Source organism: Canis lupus, chromosome X (assembly GCF_048164855.1).
Source record: "Canis lupus baileyi chromosome X, mCanLup2.hap1, whole genome shotgun sequence".
Lineage (NCBI taxonomy): Eukaryota > Metazoa > Chordata > Mammalia > Carnivora > Canidae > Canis > Canis lupus.
The window spans coordinates 97,989,978-98,008,886 of record NC_132876.1 but is presented as its reverse complement, the minus strand read 5'-3'; the positions used below and the strand labels follow the sequence as shown (position 1 = coordinate 98,008,886).

General features: G+C 35.0%; 1 protein-coding gene across 14 annotated transcripts in view; it reads right to left on the bottom strand.

The window, feature by feature from the left end:
* DMD (dystrophin) overlaps nt 1-18,909 on the bottom strand; it is a 2,167,959-nt gene that overhangs the window by 765,788 nt on the left and 1,383,262 nt on the right. For all 14 annotated transcript variants that reach the window (XM_072818058.1, XM_072818060.1, XM_072818056.1 and 11 more), the window contains 2 exons: nt 7,935-8,082; nt 5,591-5,740 (listed from right to left, as the gene is read on the bottom strand). In XM_072818058.1, the coding sequence (XP_072674159.1) occupies nt 5,591-5,740; nt 7,935-8,082 (298 nt within the window). The remainder of the gene's footprint in view (nt 1-5,590; nt 5,741-7,934; nt 8,083-18,909) is intronic.

Here is an 18,909-nt window from a genome sequence, read left to right as displayed (position 1 = left end):
TATCTAACAGTCTATTTTAAGTTGGTAACAACTGAAATATGAATGCATTCTAAAACTTGACTTTTTCACACTCATTCCCTTGTTATATTGTTATTACATTTTACATCTTTTTATTTATATATCCTTTAAATAATTAGTGCGGTTTTAATTATTTTTACTACTTGTGTCTTTTAACCTCTATACTAGCTTTATAAGTGATTATTCTACTACCTTTCCTATATATTTATCATTACCAGTGAGATTTGAACTTTCATGTTTTCTTGTTACTGATTAGTGCCCTTTCTTTACAGCTTAAAGAACTCCCTGTAACAGTTTTTGTAAGGCCAGTTTAATGGTGATGAACTCCTTTAGTTTCTGTTTCTCTGGAAAACTCATTTCTTCTTCAATTCTGCATGATGACCTTGCCAGGTAAAGTATTCTTGGCTGGAAGTTTTTTCCTCTCAGCATTTTGAATATGTCATGACCCTCTCTTTGGTCTGCAAAGTTTATGCTGAAAAATCTGCTGAGATTCTTATGGGAGTTCCCTTGTATATAACACATTTTTTCCCCTCATTACTTTTAAGAGTCTGTCTTTATCTTTACTTTTGACATTTTAGTTATAATGTGGCTTATTGTGAATATCTTTGAGTTCATTTTATTTGTAACTCTCTGGGATTCTTGGATGTGGATGTTTATATCATTCCCTAGGTTAGGTTGGTTTTCTGTCAGCATTTCTTAAAATAATTTTTCTGCCCCCTTTTCTCTTTCTTCTTCTGGATCCATATAATGTGAATGTTATTCTATTTGATACTGTCCTAAGGTGCCTTAAGTATACTAACTTTTTAAAATTCTTTTTTCTATATGCTGCTCTGTTTGGGTGAGTTCCACTGCACTGTATTCCAGCTCACTCATTCTTTTTCCGTTTTGTCTTGTCTGATGTTGAATACCTCTGGTGTGTTTTTCAGTGCTAGTTTTGTATTCTTCAGTTTTGTGACTTCTGATTGGTACTTCCTTATGTCTTTTATCTCTCTGTTGAAGCTCTATGTTCATCCATTCTCCAAAGTTTGATGAGTGAATTTATCACTATTCCTTTAAACTCTTAAACAGGTAAACTATTTAATTCCATTTCATTTTTTTTTTTTCTGAGGTTTTATCTTGCTCTTTCCTTTGGAGCATATTCCTCAATTTCCTCATGTTACATGACTCTTTATGTTTGTTTCTATCTATTAGGAGAAACAGCTACCCCACTTGGCCTTGAAGGAATTACCTGTGTAGGAGATGAAACTTGTCCTTCAACTTTGCCATAGCTTTTGGTTGTTTCTTGAATCTCTGTGATTGTCTAAGCATCCTGATTTATTTTTGATGGGCTACAGTCATTGACAATGTGCCAAAACCTGTTACTGTTCCCAAGAGAGGGATCTCAGTCAGCTCTTAGTTTGGGGCTGAAGGGGAGGCAGACCCTTAGGCTGCAGCTTTTAAAGTATGCAAATGTATACAGTCCTATGGGGCCCCAATCATGAACCCTGATGTCATCCAGACCAGGAGATCCAGAAGTGTCCCCTGAGTGACTGTTACAAAAAATGGTATCAGATGAGTATATCAAGTCATTTCTGAGAATGCAAGGGCCTGGCATACCCATCGGCTTTAGCAGGGTGGTCCAAGATTTCAGGAACTATGCAAGCCTGCCTGTGCTAGCAAGGGAGAGTGCAAAAGTGGCACCCACCAGCACTTCCATCTGGGAGAGACTTTGAGTCAATTCCTGCCCATCTAGCTGACTCTTGAAGATTAGCAAATGGGTCTCCTTCACAAAAGTCTAAGCATTTTCCAAACTGCTGCCACTGTGCTGAGCCCTTTAAGAGCAGTATCTAAGTTCCCTACACCCCGATGGGTATCTCCTGGATGTAAGATCCACTGTTTTTCAAAGCTAGATGCTTTGGAGGCTCATCTCACTAGTGCAGGTCCCATGGGTTAGGGTGCCTGCATTAAGCCCTTGTTCCTCAGATAGAAGATCCTATTCTATGAAATCCATCCTGATTGTGAGTTGCCATGCCATGTTTCTGGAGAGACAATGTTTCTGCCTCTCTTACCTGTCTTGATGTGGCACTTTTATCTTTTGCCATCGAGGAACTGTTCAGCTAGTTCTCAGATGTTTTTCAGAGGGAACTATTTCTTACATAGCTGTTTATTCACTGTGTTCATGGGAGGAGGTGAATTTAGGATCTTTCTATGCCACCACATTGGACTCCACCCCTTGACAGGGAAGTCTCTAGTATTTTCTTTCCCATCATCTACATACAGAAACTTTTCTCAGTATAACTTTTCTAAACCTATCAATTTAGTTGGATGTTGATAAAAAACGATCAATTCTTAAGAAGCAATTGTGCCATTTTTGAAATAAGGCATTTTATATTATGTGAAAATTATAGTTCAGTGACATCTTCTTGGCATGGATTTACCCCTGGTTTAAAGGATTACAGTTTGTATTATATCCAGGATGGAACAAAGTTAACAGGTGTTAAATATGCTCAATAAGGCAGTAGAAGTATGGTCAAAAACGTATGCAAGGATTCAAGACATTTTTGGAATGTCACATGAGTAGAGATACATGAAGACATATAAAGTAAGGGAGAAGTAGCCTTAGGTACAAGGAGATCTGACCTGGCAGAATCTGGAGACTAGATGAAAAATGCCATGATGATTGGGGCTAAGAAGTGGGTTAAAATTTAGGTATTAAAGTTTGTAGATGGAAATTTTCCACTAGCAAAACTACCACTTTGAATGGTCTTCCCTTAACATTTACGTACAAGCAAAAATAAATATGAATCAATACAAATAAGAAGTGAGTGGTTTTTATCTAAAAAAATAAACTTGGTATCTGGAATGAATCTCAGTAGCCATTGTGGATATCACAGAATAGATCCCACTGCACTATAGAATTTGAAGATGTCTTTTAGCAACAGGGTCAGCTCTCTGCCTTAGCACACAGAGTAAAATATCCCAGCCAACAAGATGCACCCACAGTCTATTTTCTCATTCTTACCCATAAATATATAAAAGACCACTGACTGTATGAATAAAGTCTACAACCCAAAAAGAGAAAATGACAAGGAAATAGACAAATTCTTTGAGAGACACAACTTACAAAAGCTTACACATAAAGAAATGAAAAATCTCACCATCCCTGTATCTATTGAAGAAATCAAATCAATCATCAAAAACTTTCCCACAAAAAATAACTTCATCATCAGATGGATTTACAATTGAATTCTCTGAAACATCTTAGAAAGGAATAATACCAATCTTCAACAATTTCTTCCAGAAAAAAAAAGAGAATACTTCTCAATTAGTTTTTATAACTAGTCTAACATTGTTATCAATACTTGAGAAAGATATTAAAAAATTACAGACCTTTTTCTGTCATGAACAACAATATGAAAATCCTAAACAACATATTAGAAAAATGAATTCAGCAATCTATAAAGTAGTACAAGACATCAGGACTAGTATGATTTGTTTCGGGAATCCCAGGGTAGTTTCACATTCCAGAGCCAATGGCTGTAGTTTACCACATTCACACAAAGGAGAAAAATCATACGTTTAATAAATATAGAAAAAAAACATTTGAATATGTTTAATACATGTTCATAATAAAAACATTAACTGGTAATATGGAGAAATTTCTTAATTTGATTAAAATAACCTATAAAATGTCCTATGACAAACATATACTTAGTGATAAATCATTGAAAGCTTTCCACCTGGGACAGGGAATGAGCCAAGTTTTCTCATTATTGTCGCTTCTATTAAACATTATATTGGAAGTCCTAGGCTATGTAAGAAATAAAATTTGAAGGATTGAAAAGGAGAAACTACCTCTTTTTGATGACACACTGTGCACATAAAAAAATGCAAAAGATTCTGAAAACTATTAATATTAATAAGTGAATTTAGCAAGGACAGTGAATATGTAATATGCAAAAATATATTATATTTTTATATACCAACAACAAAGAGAAAATAAAACTCAAAATGAATCCCATTTATGAAATAGGATCAAAATGTCAAATATCAGGGATGAAGTCTAATAAAAGATGTACAGGTCCTCTGGATTGAACACTGCAAAATATGATGAAAAAAGCATTCAAGAAGACCTGAATAAATGAAAGGATATATTACTTTCACAGATTAGATGACTCAATATTGTAAAGATGTTAACTGATCCACAAATTCAACACAACTCCAATCACTATCCTGGCAGGCTTCAGTGAAAATTGACAAGTTGGTTCTAAAATTTATTTGCTAAATCGATGAACCAAAAATAGCAAAGACAATGTGGACTAAGAAGAACAAAGTCAGTGGGTTTAGATTAGCAGATCCTCCAAACTTAAACAAAACAATTGCATATATGCATACAATGGAAAGTTACTCAGTTATAAAAAGGAATGACATTCTGATACCTGCTACAACATGGATGAACCTTAGAAAAATTATGCTAAGTGAAATAATTTACATGGAAAGGGACAGATAAAGTATCAGTCTATTTTTATGAGCTTCTAGAACAGGAAAATTACATAGAGAGGACTTTGGAAATTGTGTGAGTGTGTAACAGGATGTGGATGCTTGATGATTTGTTTGGGGTGATGAAGATGTTTTCCACATAGATGATGGTAATGGTTTTACATTGTGAATGTAATACAGGACACTGAATTGTACACTTAAAAATATGAAAATGACAAATTTTATGTTATATCCTTTTTATCACAATGTAAAAAAATAAATACACAAAAATCATTGAATTATACATTTTAAAATGGGTGTGTTGCATTGTATATGAATTATGTCTCAGTAAAGCTATTAAAAAATGATTCTTATTAAGTCAGTGTGGTAATAGTTGAAGGACAGACATGGTCAAATGGAAGAGAATAGAGAATGCAGGAGGAGATTCACATATATGTTCACATGATTTATGACAAAGTTGCCAGAGAAGTATGGTGGGAAAATAATTGTCTTTTGATAGACTGTTGTTGCTTTTCATGATAAATTCATATGTGGCACTGATTTTAAAGGATAAATATGTATTAATTTGATAAATATTTTAAAATATTAGATTTATAAAGTATCCAAGGTAGAAAGACAAAGACTCACATTAGGTGACTAAGTAACCAAGAAACTAAACAAACAAACAAACAAATAAAACACCTTTCTGAGGTCAACATGCATTAATCATTGATTAAGTATATGCTATAAGGAGGGATAAATGATATTGATTTATAATACTGGCTGAAGTGGACCACCTCCATTTTGCTTAAATACCATCAGCATATACCTGAACACTGAATTACTCCATCCCTTTACCAGTCTAACTCTTTGGCACAACTCATGCAAAGTAACAATGGTATATATAGGCATTTATGTATTGCCATCCACCATCACCATTCTTTCCATCCATAATAAGTCAAGGAGCCAAATCAAATGGTCAGGTTAAAAACACAACAATCCATATACCAGTTCCCTGCCCTCAATCCCAGCAATAAAACACCCAAAAAACAAAACAAATACAAACATTCGCAACATTTAACACATATGATGGAAAAGATGGTTAGTATCTAACCTTTATCCACTGAAGATTTGTCTGCTTGAGCTTATTTTCAAGTTTATCTTGCTCTTCTGGGCTTAGGGGAGCACTTACAAGCACTGTTCCTCCAGTTTCATTTAATTGTTTTAGAATTCCCTGGCGCAGGGGCAACTCTTCTGCCAGTAACTGAAACAGACAAATGCAACAATGTTTAAAATGAATTACAGCACCATTCCGACTATCTCACCTTTGTCTCTATTGATTAGTCTATCAAAACGAAGCAACTTGACTGAAGGCCAACAGGTACCTCAAGTATCAACCGCTTTCTACATACTATGGAACTGATGGACCGGAGCACCCACTCTCAAGTAGATAAACCAGTGCTAGAAAGGACCAGAATATCTTATCCCTCACAGATTGTTTTCAAGAAAAAAAAAGTACTACATGGTATCATGAGCTTCAAAATAACACCCCAAGCATTGTTAAGGGTCTGAAAACATATATCTGTCAGAAATAGAGCAATCTAGGTAAATTCATCCTCCTCTCAGGTATTAAGCCTCCATGCTATAATTTACTACTGAGTAACAAATTGCATTATCATATTAAGAGATAACTAATATTGAGACCATACCACGTACTGGGTGCTGCGTTAACCTCATCATGTAGTATATAAAAATTAACTGAGATAATATAATTCCATGAGGTAGATCCTATTATCTTCCTCTTGTGCAGAAGGAAGCTGAGACAGAGAGATTAAATTCCAACAGAGAGGTTAAGTACCAGCTCCAAGTACACAGAAGTAGCAAGCAACCGAGCTGTGATTCCTACTTGGGCAATTTCATTCAAGAACCCTTATTTTTGACTCCTCTGCATCCCTGAATTTCTTTAATTCATTCAGTCTCCCTTATAAATGCCCTTTCCCAAGACCTACAAAACTATTACTGGCTGTAATGACTGTCCTTTATTTCTTTGTGTCATCTAGAACTGCAGTGTCCAATAAAGTATCACTAGCCACATGAGGCTACTTAAATTAATTAAATTTCAATAGCGTGAGGGTCATTTCCTCAGTCACACTACCTTTCAAGTACCCAAAGGCACATACAGCTCTTGGCTACTACAATAGACAATAGAGAGTATTACAGTCATTACAGAAAGTTCTGTTGGACAGTGCTGATCTAGACTGTCTAAGGAAAAAAAGAAAATCAATGCATATTTATTAATAAGTAAATGCCACTAAACATGTCTCTTAAATGAGTTATCAATTATATTTCTATCTATAACACTCAATACATTTAGGAAAGATCAATTTTCCAGAACCGAGTTAATTATTTCTATGATACACTCATCTTCAAATGAACTATAGATCCAAAACTTGGTGGGTTGTTTTTGTAATATTTGACATAGAGTAGATGCTCAATATCTGTTTACCTAAACTAAGCATTAAGTTTATTTTTATACTTTATCCTCCATTCAGGTACAAATTTCTTGTTTCACAGAAATAAGTGGTTGATATTGGAGTCTAATTTGCATGTACAAATGAACTGAATCATTGATAAAGGAGAAATTCCATTTCACTTTGATTGTATGACCTTGTAAAATGAGGACAGCAACAACCATTTTGAAAGTTTTATATGAAGATTAAATAAATAGCAGATATAAGTACATCTAATACTTAGCACATAATAGAGGGTGATTAAATGTTAATTTCTCTTTCCCTTTCACCTTCCCTTCAAGAATTACAGTGAAACAGATCCAAATAAGTTTTTGTCCTAAAACTAAAACCAGGAGAGTTAATCCAACTGCAGTTGGACATGTCAGTCAGCCAGGTAAGGTAATCAGTAACAAGCAGACGTCGCAGCAGGAAGGCAAGAAAAGTCACTTGAATAGGTTGGATGTCTTTTCAACTAGTATGGAATGTGAACCAACACTACGCACCCCCAACCACTCCCAGACAAAACACTGTTTCAGGCGAATCGAACACCTCTAATTAGAGGCTGAAATAGTGAGATTGATTTGGCAATTAAGATCTTTCCTGAGAAATGGGATTCATTTCTATAAAGTCCCTCTAGTTTTTGAAAGAATTTGGGGTTGTAAAATTCTCTAATACTTCTAAGATTAATTCCAAATTAGTTTTCAAAATAGTGCCATGCATTTTACACACACACACACACACACACACACACACACACACACACTTTTTACCAAAAAAAATATACTCGCTGGGAAACACTGGGTTAAAATAATATAAAGTTTTGAGAAAATCTAGTGAGGCACTGTCAATAACCTAATGGGCAGGAAATCGATGATTAAATACCTTAAAAATAGATTCATATACTCTTTATACAAGTAGGCCCTGGGGGTTTTTAGAAAACAAAATTACCTTGACTTGTTCAAGTTTTTCTTTTAGCTGCTGCTCATTTCCAGGTTCAAGTGGAATATTAGCAACGTTATCCGCTTCTTCCAACCATAAAACAAATTCATTTACATCTCTTTGAAATTCTGACAAGATATTCTTCTGTTCCTCTAGCCTGGAGAAATAAGAATAAAACTGTTATAAACAACATATTTCTCAAACTTTTCTTTCTTTTTTTAAAGAAAACTCAGAAACAAACAAACAAACAAAAAAACCTGTAGTAACACTTTCAAGAAAATAAGCAATTTAAAAGATGTTAACAATACACAAGTTTTAAAGAAAATTCATTTACTTTGACAAAGCAATTTCAATATCTCCAAAATCTCTAAAATGTAAGAGATTAAAATTGGTAAAGAAACAAAATTCTGATTTTAAAATTCCAACAACATTACATTATTAAACTAGAGCAATGTTTTCCAACCTCAGAGCTATTGACACTTCAGATTGGATAATTCTTAGCTGTGAGGGGCTGTTCTCTGCATCGTAGGAGGCTTAGCAGTAACCCTGGTCTTTCCCCACTACATGCCAATAGCATTTTCCCCCCAGCTGTGACAAGCAGAAATGTCTTAAGGCACTACCAAATACTGCCCCCCCCAGAGCAAAACCACCCCAGGATGAGAGCCACTCCACTAGAGTAAGTACAAAATGTGAAGTTGCATGCTTTAAAATGCTTGAATAAAATACACCTTTCTGGGAAATTGTTGTGTTAAAGTAAAAGCTTGGGAATTAAAAACAACACTAAGTTTTTATATGTTAAAATGTTTTCCAAATTATGATTCACCATTTTTCTTAGGAAAGTGGAAAATTGACTTAAAATACATAATATATGTTGTACTGGTGGAAGTTTTCAATTAGAAAAATTTATATAGTGTATGTTATTCAATTAGGCATAAATTTATTCTAACATATTGAACTGTAATATAGTTGAACAAAATGGTCTTCACCTCAGGTAATTTACAATGTCTTGTTTTGTTATTTTTTTGAGAGATACATGTCCCCTGTCTATAAGGTTTTAATTGAATATACATATTCTTATATTTCATGTATATATTTGAAAATACACCTATACTGTAATAGCTCAATATATTTTTAATAAGAATACAAATGACCAGGAAAATAGAATGTTTTTTTTTTGTTTTGTTTTTTTTTAATTTTTATTTATTTATGATAGTCACAGAGAGAGAGAGAGGCAGAGACACAGTCAGAGGGAGAAGCAGGCTCCATGCACCGGGAGCCCGATGTGGGATTCGATCCCGGGTCTCCAGGATCGCGCCCTGGGCCAAAGGCAGGCGCCAAACCGCTGCGCCACCCAGGGATCCCTGGAAATAGAATGTTATCAAAAGCCCAGAGGCCCCTCTTGTCCCTTGCAGTTACTAACACCAAGTATAACCAGTATCCTGTCAACTTGGATTATGATGCCTATATTGAAAACTGAGTATATGGAATTATATGCTATATACTTTTTTTGTGTCTTGTCTCGTTCATTCAACAATTTTACAATAATCAACTATGTGGTATATAGCTTAATTTATTTAATCCCCTGGCTGTAGAGTATTGAACTGTTTGAATATATATCTGTTGGTGGACATTTGGGTTGTTTCCATTTGGAGGATGTTTAGCTGTTTGTTTTTTTTTTTTTTGAACTTTACAAATATTTATTGAGAGCTTACTAACTTCCAGCAGGGCTACTGGGCATAGGATTAAAAATAGATATATTGTGTGCCTTGCCTTGAGGATCTCACAGTCCATGAGAGGAAACAAGAGATTTCCATATGTAGGAATAAGACACAGCCTATCTTATTTATAGCCTGTACAAAGACAGGGTGTTGAGAGAACTACTATTACACTCTTTCCCCATGCCAGGTCCATTTATTGAATTTATGCTTGTTTATACTCAGTTTTTCTCTTCGATGAGAGTTTGTCCAAAGTCTTTTCTGGGGCACTTGAGGAGACATTCTCTTACCCGTCTATTCTCAACAAAGCAGACACTATGAAAACTCAAGTCATATGAAGGGATCCTATGGAAATCCAAGTCATGTTATATTACTGTTGCAGTCAAACTCTTCTACTGCCTCTCAACTTATTCACAGCAAAGCCAAAGTCATTACATGGTTCTGCTAGGGTCTAGATCTGTGCTGTCCAATACGGTAAATACCTTCACATGTGGCTACTGAGCACCTGAAGTGATGTTAGAAGAATTGAGATGTGCTTTAAGTGTAAAATATACATCAGATTTCAAAGACTTAGTACAAAAAAATTGCTCTAACTCTGTACCTTCTACTCAATTTTGTTGAGAACCTACAACTGCTGTAAAACATAAAACTGTTTAACAATTTCATTTTTATTCATCTCATTTTTCACTAATACTTTCTATATGACATACAGGTTGAAATAATATTTTAATATATTGGGTTAAGTGAAATATATTCATTTCATCTGTTCTCACTTTTTAAAAAAAGGTAAGGCAACTCTATAAATTTCAATTACATATGTGGCTCATCTTAATTTTCTATTGACCAGCACCGATCTAGCAAATCTGCATATCCCCAATTTCCTTACCTCTCTGACCTTATTTCTGCCTACACTCTATTTCTCTTATCCTTCTTGAGACCCTCTAGCTTCCTTGCTGTGCTTCTCAAATATACTACATGGGTCTCTGCTTCTGAGTCTTTGTAATTGCTGTATTTTTCTGCCTACAATGTCCTTCCCTTAAATACCAAATATGCCTGGCTCCCTCACCTTCTGCACATCTTCCCTGATGACCCTACTGAAAATTACACTTCTCCCAACTTTCTATTCTTTCTCCCTGCTTCACCTTTCTAGTTCTTAAAAGTTAACAAACAAACACTATAATTTGGTTATTTTACATAATGTCTATCTCACACACATGAAATTAAGCTTCCTGACATCAAAGATTTTTATTTATTGTCACATCCCTTGCTCCTGGAACAATGCCTGACACAGAATAGATGCTAAATCAGTAACTGTTGCATTAATGAATGAATTCTGCCATTATTCTTTCCAATTTTACATGCATTTTGCTTTTATTTTTTAATTTTTTTTATTTATTCATGAGAGACACAGAGAGAGGCAGAGACACAGGCAGAGGGAGAATCAGGCTCCATGATGGGAGCCCGATGTAGGACTCCATCCCGGGACTCCAGGATCATGCCCTGGGCTGAAGGCGGTGCTAAACCCCCACCCTGGCCCCCGGGGCTGCCCACATTTTGGTTTTAAAGAATCTTTCCCATTCTTTGTCATACTGATAGGTTATGGGGACTAAGGAATGCTCTTGTCAGTGTTGAGCACCAGGTGATGTATGAAAGTGCTGAGTCATTATACTGTACACCTGAAACTAATATTACACTGTAGGTTAGTTAACTGGAATTTAAATAAAAACCTAAAAAAAATAATCTTTCCCATTCTTTGTAATACTGATTCTGAAACATGGTCTAATTTACTCACCAACGTGTACTACAATATTTCACCAAACTGGAGACATATGACACCATCCTAAGTTCTGCCAGGCGTGAATTGGAAAAGGCATGGTGCTGATTAAACTCTGACACTTCTCATTTAAAGGCTTTCTTCGATGAAGAAGTTGTTCTTTTAGTTTTCTTTATATGTGTGTCATATATTCCTCTTGCATAGACAAAAGTAAAATATAAGTGAAAAACTGGTGAGGTAGTCCTAAAACTTTCTCATATTTAGAACTTGTCTCTCCTCTATCACCTTTCCCTTCAGAGTATTTGACTTCTGTTTTTACCCATCCTATCAGAGGATGATTTCTTCAGAGGGCTCCACCACTGTTTCTTGGATTTTCTTCCAAACCATATGTGGTCTTGCCAGCAGAGTTTGTAAAACCCATCCTGGTTTCAGTTATTTTAATATGATACAATGTGCAGGTTAGAATGGATGAAATTCAGTTCATTTGCACGGCTTCCCAGCACTGAGATAGTAGCCACTGAATCAAGTACTAAGTCCCCACATTACTACCATGAGATGGTATTCGTCTTCCCTAATTTGCAGATAAAGGAAAATTAGTCTTAGTATTTTTCCCAAGGTCATACAGCTATTACATAGTCAATCCAACATTCAGTCCTGGGTCATTTGGGTCCACATTCTGTGCTTGTCACTTGACCATTACATCTGGTCTATGAGTGCTTCCACCTTACCTAGCTGAGTTGACAGTATATACTCCAGTGAGAGTATATCGAATTGCATCAGATATTCAGGGGAAGTTACTAGTAGAAAAAATAGGAGATATGGAACTTAAAGATCTGGAAATAGACCTCAGAGTCCTCTGCAATAAGTTGGTGGCTAAAATATGGTAAACTAACTTTTGCACTAATCATTTGCTCTTCATATTTGGTATCTTCTGAATCCATCCTTTCTTCATTTTCAGATTAATGATCAGAAATTTTCCCTCTCACTTATTTAAATTGAAAAATCAAAGAAAAAGTCCCTTTCACAGCTACTCACTGATTTCTTATGTATGGGTAACCTGTAGTTCCTGCTCTTCTTCCCCTTGCCCTTCTTTAATGTGGAAAGCCAAAGGAAGGCCTAGAGTATTCTGACCCTCCAAAAGCTACATGGGTCTGTGAAGAGGTTCTTCAGCTCAAGAAATACTCAGCTGAAAGAGAACATGGTTCTCCCTTCTTGTCATTCACATGCTTGTTTTTAGTGATGATCCTGAAGCCCCTAACTTTGACTTTAGAGAAATAAAAGGGGAGAAAGGAGAAAAGTGAGCTTTATGAGAAAAACTGTACCCCCTACATAGCTATCCCGTCCCATCTGGGTTCTCTGACATGGATTGGGACATGGGGTGCAGAGGAGGTTGAAATCACCAGTAGGAAACCTAGTACTACTGTCAATTCTTAGTAAACCCTATGGGCAAGTGACTGGTGTCAATTGCTGGCAGCCTGTCTTAGAATGTGGAATTGAACCATTTTTCTAGACTCAGGACTGAGCAGCAATTCTTAGATGAGGAAAACATCCATTATAGACATCCTTTATTTGTTTAAAAATTCTCAGGTGGTTCAAATGTTTGAGACTAGGTTTCAAGGTTGTATGTCAGTCTACCTCATCATTCTTCCTTTTCTCTCCTTTGTTCGTTCATTCGTTCCTTCCTTTCTTCCTCCTTCCCTCCCTCCCTCCCTTCACAAATCTTTGTCTCCTTTAATATTTGGCTCCATCATCTTGTACTGTGTCCCCAATACATGGAGCAACCATTTTTTTCTCATTTCAGTTAACTATAAAACTTGGCTAAAATCAGATTACATTTGTAAAACCTAGACAGATGGGTAAAAGCTTTTCTCAGCCTTCATCTAGAAATTAACCATATCAGGGAGAGAAAATATCCCAAACCCAACAAACAAAAGCTTGAAGAGCAAGAAAGGGTAATACCAACCCCCCCCCAAAAAAAACAACCAAACAAAAAACAAAACCAAACAAAAAAAAAAAAAAAACCCAAACGTCAAACCTAGAGTAAAATTCTAAAAGCCAATATCTTCAATCTCCACTTCAAACATGTCTCAAACTAGTTACTTGTGTATTTTTTTCTTTCAGGAAAATCCAGCCAAGAAAAAGAGGGAAAATGTATTTATTAATCGTAATTGAGATTTATATATTAAATTGCCATCAAACTCTATAAACATTGTGTACCGATTTTCCAAATTTAATATTCTACTCTATTTCCTTAGGTCATTAATTATTCTTTGAAAAATTGATTTTTAAGATCTGAGTAATAACCCATATGTAGGTACACCGTATTTCACCATTCTCTTTTATTATTAGACATTTAGTTTGGGTCCTATTTTTCATTATAATAAATAACCCTTTAAAATACATTTGTTTATGCATTTTGATTTACGTATCTGCTAATTTCCTTAGAATAAGGAAGAAATGTACACAATAAGAACACTAAGGATTTTGATACACATTGCTAAATTCCTTCTGAATGCTAGTAATAAGAATACTCATGCACTTCCACCAACAGTTATAAAACACTTGTCTCAACACATGTTTACCACTATAGCGCATTATGATTTATAAGCTTGATGGAAAGAATAAAAACAGTTTGTCAAGGATGTTTTTTCGGTTTTTTATTAATAGAAAAGTTGAAAAAAATTGTGTATTTGTCATTTGCTTCTACTATCGTCTGCTGTGTCTGTTGCCCATTTTTCCTCAGTGTTTTATTTGTAAAAGCTCTTTTCACATTATCCACTTTGATAAAAAATAAAAATTAAAAAATATTGACAATACATTTTTTAGTTTCCCTTCTACTTTTTGAATTTTTGTTTGTTTCTAAATAAAATTTTATCACTTTCTTTGTTATTTCTTTCACTGATACTATTCTGAAAATTGTAAACGTCCTAGAGTTGTTTAAATATTTACCTTTACATCATTCTGGATCATTATACTTTCATTTAAAAAGAATAAAAATTAGAGAAACAAACTATGAGATACTCCTAACTCTGGGAAACAAACAAAGCTTTGCAGAAGGGGAGGAGGGGGGTGGGTTAGGGTAACTGGGTCATGGGCACTAAGAAGGGCACTCGATGGGATGAGCACTGGGTGTTATACTGTATGTTGGCAAATTTAAATGTAAAAAAGAAAAAATTAAAAAGAATAAAAACTTAATCCATCTTAAATTTATATAGCTAAGTTTCTGATCTTGAAGGGTTTTTCAGAAATTGATATTTTTTTCCCAGCACAATCTATTATCTATTGATTTGTGGTAGTTTCCTCATTTTGTATCTTATATGCAATGGAGTTCTTTTTACTGATCCACTATAGATTTTTTTTACAGTAATGCACTACTTCAAGCACTGTAGCTTTAAAGTAGGTTTATTTTCTGGTAGGTTAACCTCCTCTCTTACGTTAGCTATTCTAATTTACGTAATATGAGTATCATTTGGCCAAATTACAGAATAAATCTCATCAGGGATTTTGATAAGGATTCCATTAAATCAACAAATTATTTTGTGAAGAATTATTGTCTTTCCAGTATAAATCTGTTAAATTTTCTTTTTTTTTCTGTTAAATTTTCTATATTTATAGTGCATCTGGAGTGTATCTGGGACTTATCTGTGCATTATAAATAATTAAGTAGGTTTTCTAATTAACTTTCAGCATCAGTTTGAAAGGCAGTGACTTGCATATGATTTTAAGGATATTAACTGTATACTAATCTAGAAAATTCTTAAGTATTCCCAGATAGAATAAATCATCACTTAAGAAGTAGAAGTTTTAGCTAAGCTATTTGCCATAGTCTTTCTCTTCACACAATGTTTGTGGGAAACTTTTCTGATGATTTAATTTTTTAAAAAAAGCACAGCATCGTTTTAAATATGAAAACATTTGGTAGTCATTTCTTGTCTAGATCTGTTTTTTATACTTTGAAATATAAAAAAGATGGTGCCAAAATCCCACCGGGACCTTGTTATAATCTTTTTCAAGCGCATGTGTTTTCTGAAATTTCAAAAGCCTCGATTTGAAGTTTTAAAAGCTGCAATTTGAATTTATGTATTCAGATGATTGCAGAAGAGCAAAGGAACACAGTTAGCATTTCCAGGCTTGTCTCTTGACAGAACAGTTTAAACGTGCTTTATATTGGCATTCATCACATGAAGTGTTATTTCTTTGTTTACCTACTCGCTTAATGCTTATGGTAGGATTTATTCAGGCATGTGGTAGTAATAATAATGAATGGGATATTTAACATTACCCATCTGCAATTAAGTGCTAAATATTTTACTTTTAGAGGCATTTCAATACATTTAGCTATTTTTTTTAAAGAATGGCTTCTGTTTGAAATATTGGCTCTGTTGCTGTTTACATTATAAATGCTCTTAATGCAATTGAAGGAAGCACATATTATGATGGGGAGAGATTTGCATAATCAGAAAGGAAGAGTTATGGATGTGCTGCAAAATTCAATGAATTTAACATTAACTCTTAATGAACATGTTCTGTGGGGCTGCTGTTATGGTAAAAGGAAGACTGCCAAATCACATGGCATGATTTTAGAAGGGGAGGATCTACCAAGTGTTTCAGGCCAAGCACTAGATATTTTCACATTTGGATCTTTTTAAATACTCAGTACATCGTTTATATTGCCTTTGTCAAATTGCCAATGAAGAAAGTGAAGCCCCTGAGATGCATATACTGTATATATCCAAATATAAGGCAATTATCTCTCCCATTTTCCAAGTAAGAAGTACCTCTCTTAAGTTTTTCATGAACTGTAACATGGAAACTTCAGAAAATGTAGAGAGAATGAACACCCTGTTCATCTATGCTGCTTAACTCATTTGATTGTACAAATTTAAAATTATATATTAAAAAGATCACATTTTCCCATTCACAGTTTAGACAGTAGTTGTGTATACATCCCTCATATCCATGTTCAACATTGGAATTGTCACTATGAGGATGTATTTTCTGAATCACCTAATACAGTTTTCTGGACAAAGTCATCATCATTTCTACCCATGTGGCCTGATGTACAGTATTGCTGAGTCCATGTTTAAAGTTCTACTGGAAATTTTATTCTAAGCCATAAGCACGCGTTTACACCAGACAGTTTTATGTTATGTAAAGACAGTTTTTCTCTTTTCTGTGCCATATGTCCTTGAGGTATACAATGTAACCACTTACTGAGTTGCTTATAAAATAATTTTCACAGACCTTGTATATAATGACATACAACTTTTTAAATGTGATTTCATACCAACAAAGCTAATCATGACTTCTGTTAGTTAATTTTTTTCTTGTTTCTTTTCTCTGTCAAGTGTCTTCTACAGGCAGACAAAATCATCATCAATTGAGATTAATGTCTTTCTCAGACAGTAGTTTGTTGTTCTGAGCAAAACAAAATGCATATCTTGTAACATGAGAAACTTCAAAAGGATTCAAATATAAGGTCTTTCTTAAGGTAAAAAAATAAATCATATTTAGCCACACACATTAACTTCCCCAGGTCACACCCTCTACAGGACTTTGTCAGGATGCAGGCAAGATTTTGCCCTTTCAGAGCTTACATTCTATTAGGAGGAGACAGACAATAAACAAGATAAACTGAAATGTGCAGATTGGGACATAGTGTTAAGTGCTACACAGAAAAAGAAAAAGGAAGCCTGGGCAGCCCGGGTCGCTCAGCGGTTTAGCGCAGCCTTCAGCCCAGGACATGACCTTGGAGACCCAGGTGAGTCCCACGTCAGGCTCCCTGCATGGAGCCGTCCTCTCCGTCTGTGTCTGTGTCTGTGTCTCTGTCTCTGTCTCTCTCTTTCTTTCTTTCTCTGTCTCTCATGAATAAATAAATACAATCTTTAAAAAAAAAGGAAGCCAGGAAAAAAAGGAATATTGAGTGGAGTTGGAGGTTGGTTTTGCAATTTTATATCAATCAGAAAAAGCTTCATTGAAAAGGGTCATCATGGTAGAGAATGGCAATCTGCTCATCAAAAAATTTGATCCCCTTTTCTTCAACACAAAGCTAGCTGTCATGTCCCATTCTCCATTGCCATTGGGTATAGTAAATAACTGAATTCTAGCCAAGGAAATGTGAGCCAAAGTGATTTTCACTGATTCCAGGCCTGGCTCATAAATTAATCCTTACCTGTGTGATATTCCTTATTACTCCTCTTTCTAAAGCCACATGTTAAAAATGTCAGAGCCACAAAATCAATGTATCTTGGGTCTTTGATTCACAATTTGGAGGGGAGCTGTTTGCCAACCAGAAACAACTTTGTAAATTTTGCACGATTACATTAAGCCACTGAAATAAGGTGCTTCTTTTTAAGTAGCAGCTTGAATTAAATTAAAATCTAAAAGGATGAGGGAACAAACCACACAAATAATGCGGGGAGGGTATTCTAAGCAAAAGAAAAAAAATACAAAGGTCCTGAGGCAGGAATGTGGTCAGAGTGTTCCCAGAACAACAAAGAAGTGAAAAAAATTTGCAATAAAATGAGAGAAGGGAAGAGAAGTAGAAGACAAAACAGCTAAATTTGAATAGATTCTATTTAGAATCCCAGGCCTGTCATGTTTCATTTGCCTCCTCAATCTCAGCTAGATAGCTGAGGTGTCCTTGGTTCTTTTCTATTTCTTCCAGAGTGTATCAATAAACGTGTCCTCACAATTCTATGTGAGATAGCTTCTTGAATGTTTCCATTTCTGTCCATTCTCCCTGCCATCAACTCTTCCTATCCTCTCTGTCTGGATTACTGAGGCGATTTCTTAATTGGGTTCTGCTTCCCACCTTACTATCTTCTTATCCATTCTCAACACTTCAGAGGGAATCATCTTTCTAAAATATGTCTTTGGTTATACCCTCACACTGAGTAACTCCCTAGGGTCACTGGGAAAATCCCTCTTCTTTATCAGGGATCAGAAAGCTCTTTATGATATAATCCCTACTTACTTCTCTGTCTTCAGTTTTCTTTGCATTCTAAAATCCATTGAACTAAAAAAAATAAAAATAAAAATAAAAATAAAAATAAAAATAAAAATCCATTGAACTTATTCTTCCTTGAAATCCAGTACTGTACTCATGTTAGAACTTAGCATACTCTGCCTTTTCTGTCTGGGATGTGCTTCCCCACATGTTGATCTAGGTAGCTTCTCATTACCTTTCCAGTCTCGGGTTAGCCATCCCTTCCTCTATGAAGCTTTTCTCAATTATCACCCCCATCCCAATCAGTCTATGTTATAGGCCCTGTTATATAATCCCATAGCTCTTCAGCCTGTTTGTGTCACAGGGTATATTGTAATTTCCTATGTCTGTCAATATATTACAAGCACCACAAGGACAGGCACTATATATACTGTGATCTCTTATTCTCAGTACCTAGTATATAGTATTAGTTCAATTCTTAAATTCAGTATCTCAAAATGGCACCATCTTAATTGTGTATTTGAGTACAATAACGTTATTTGCATT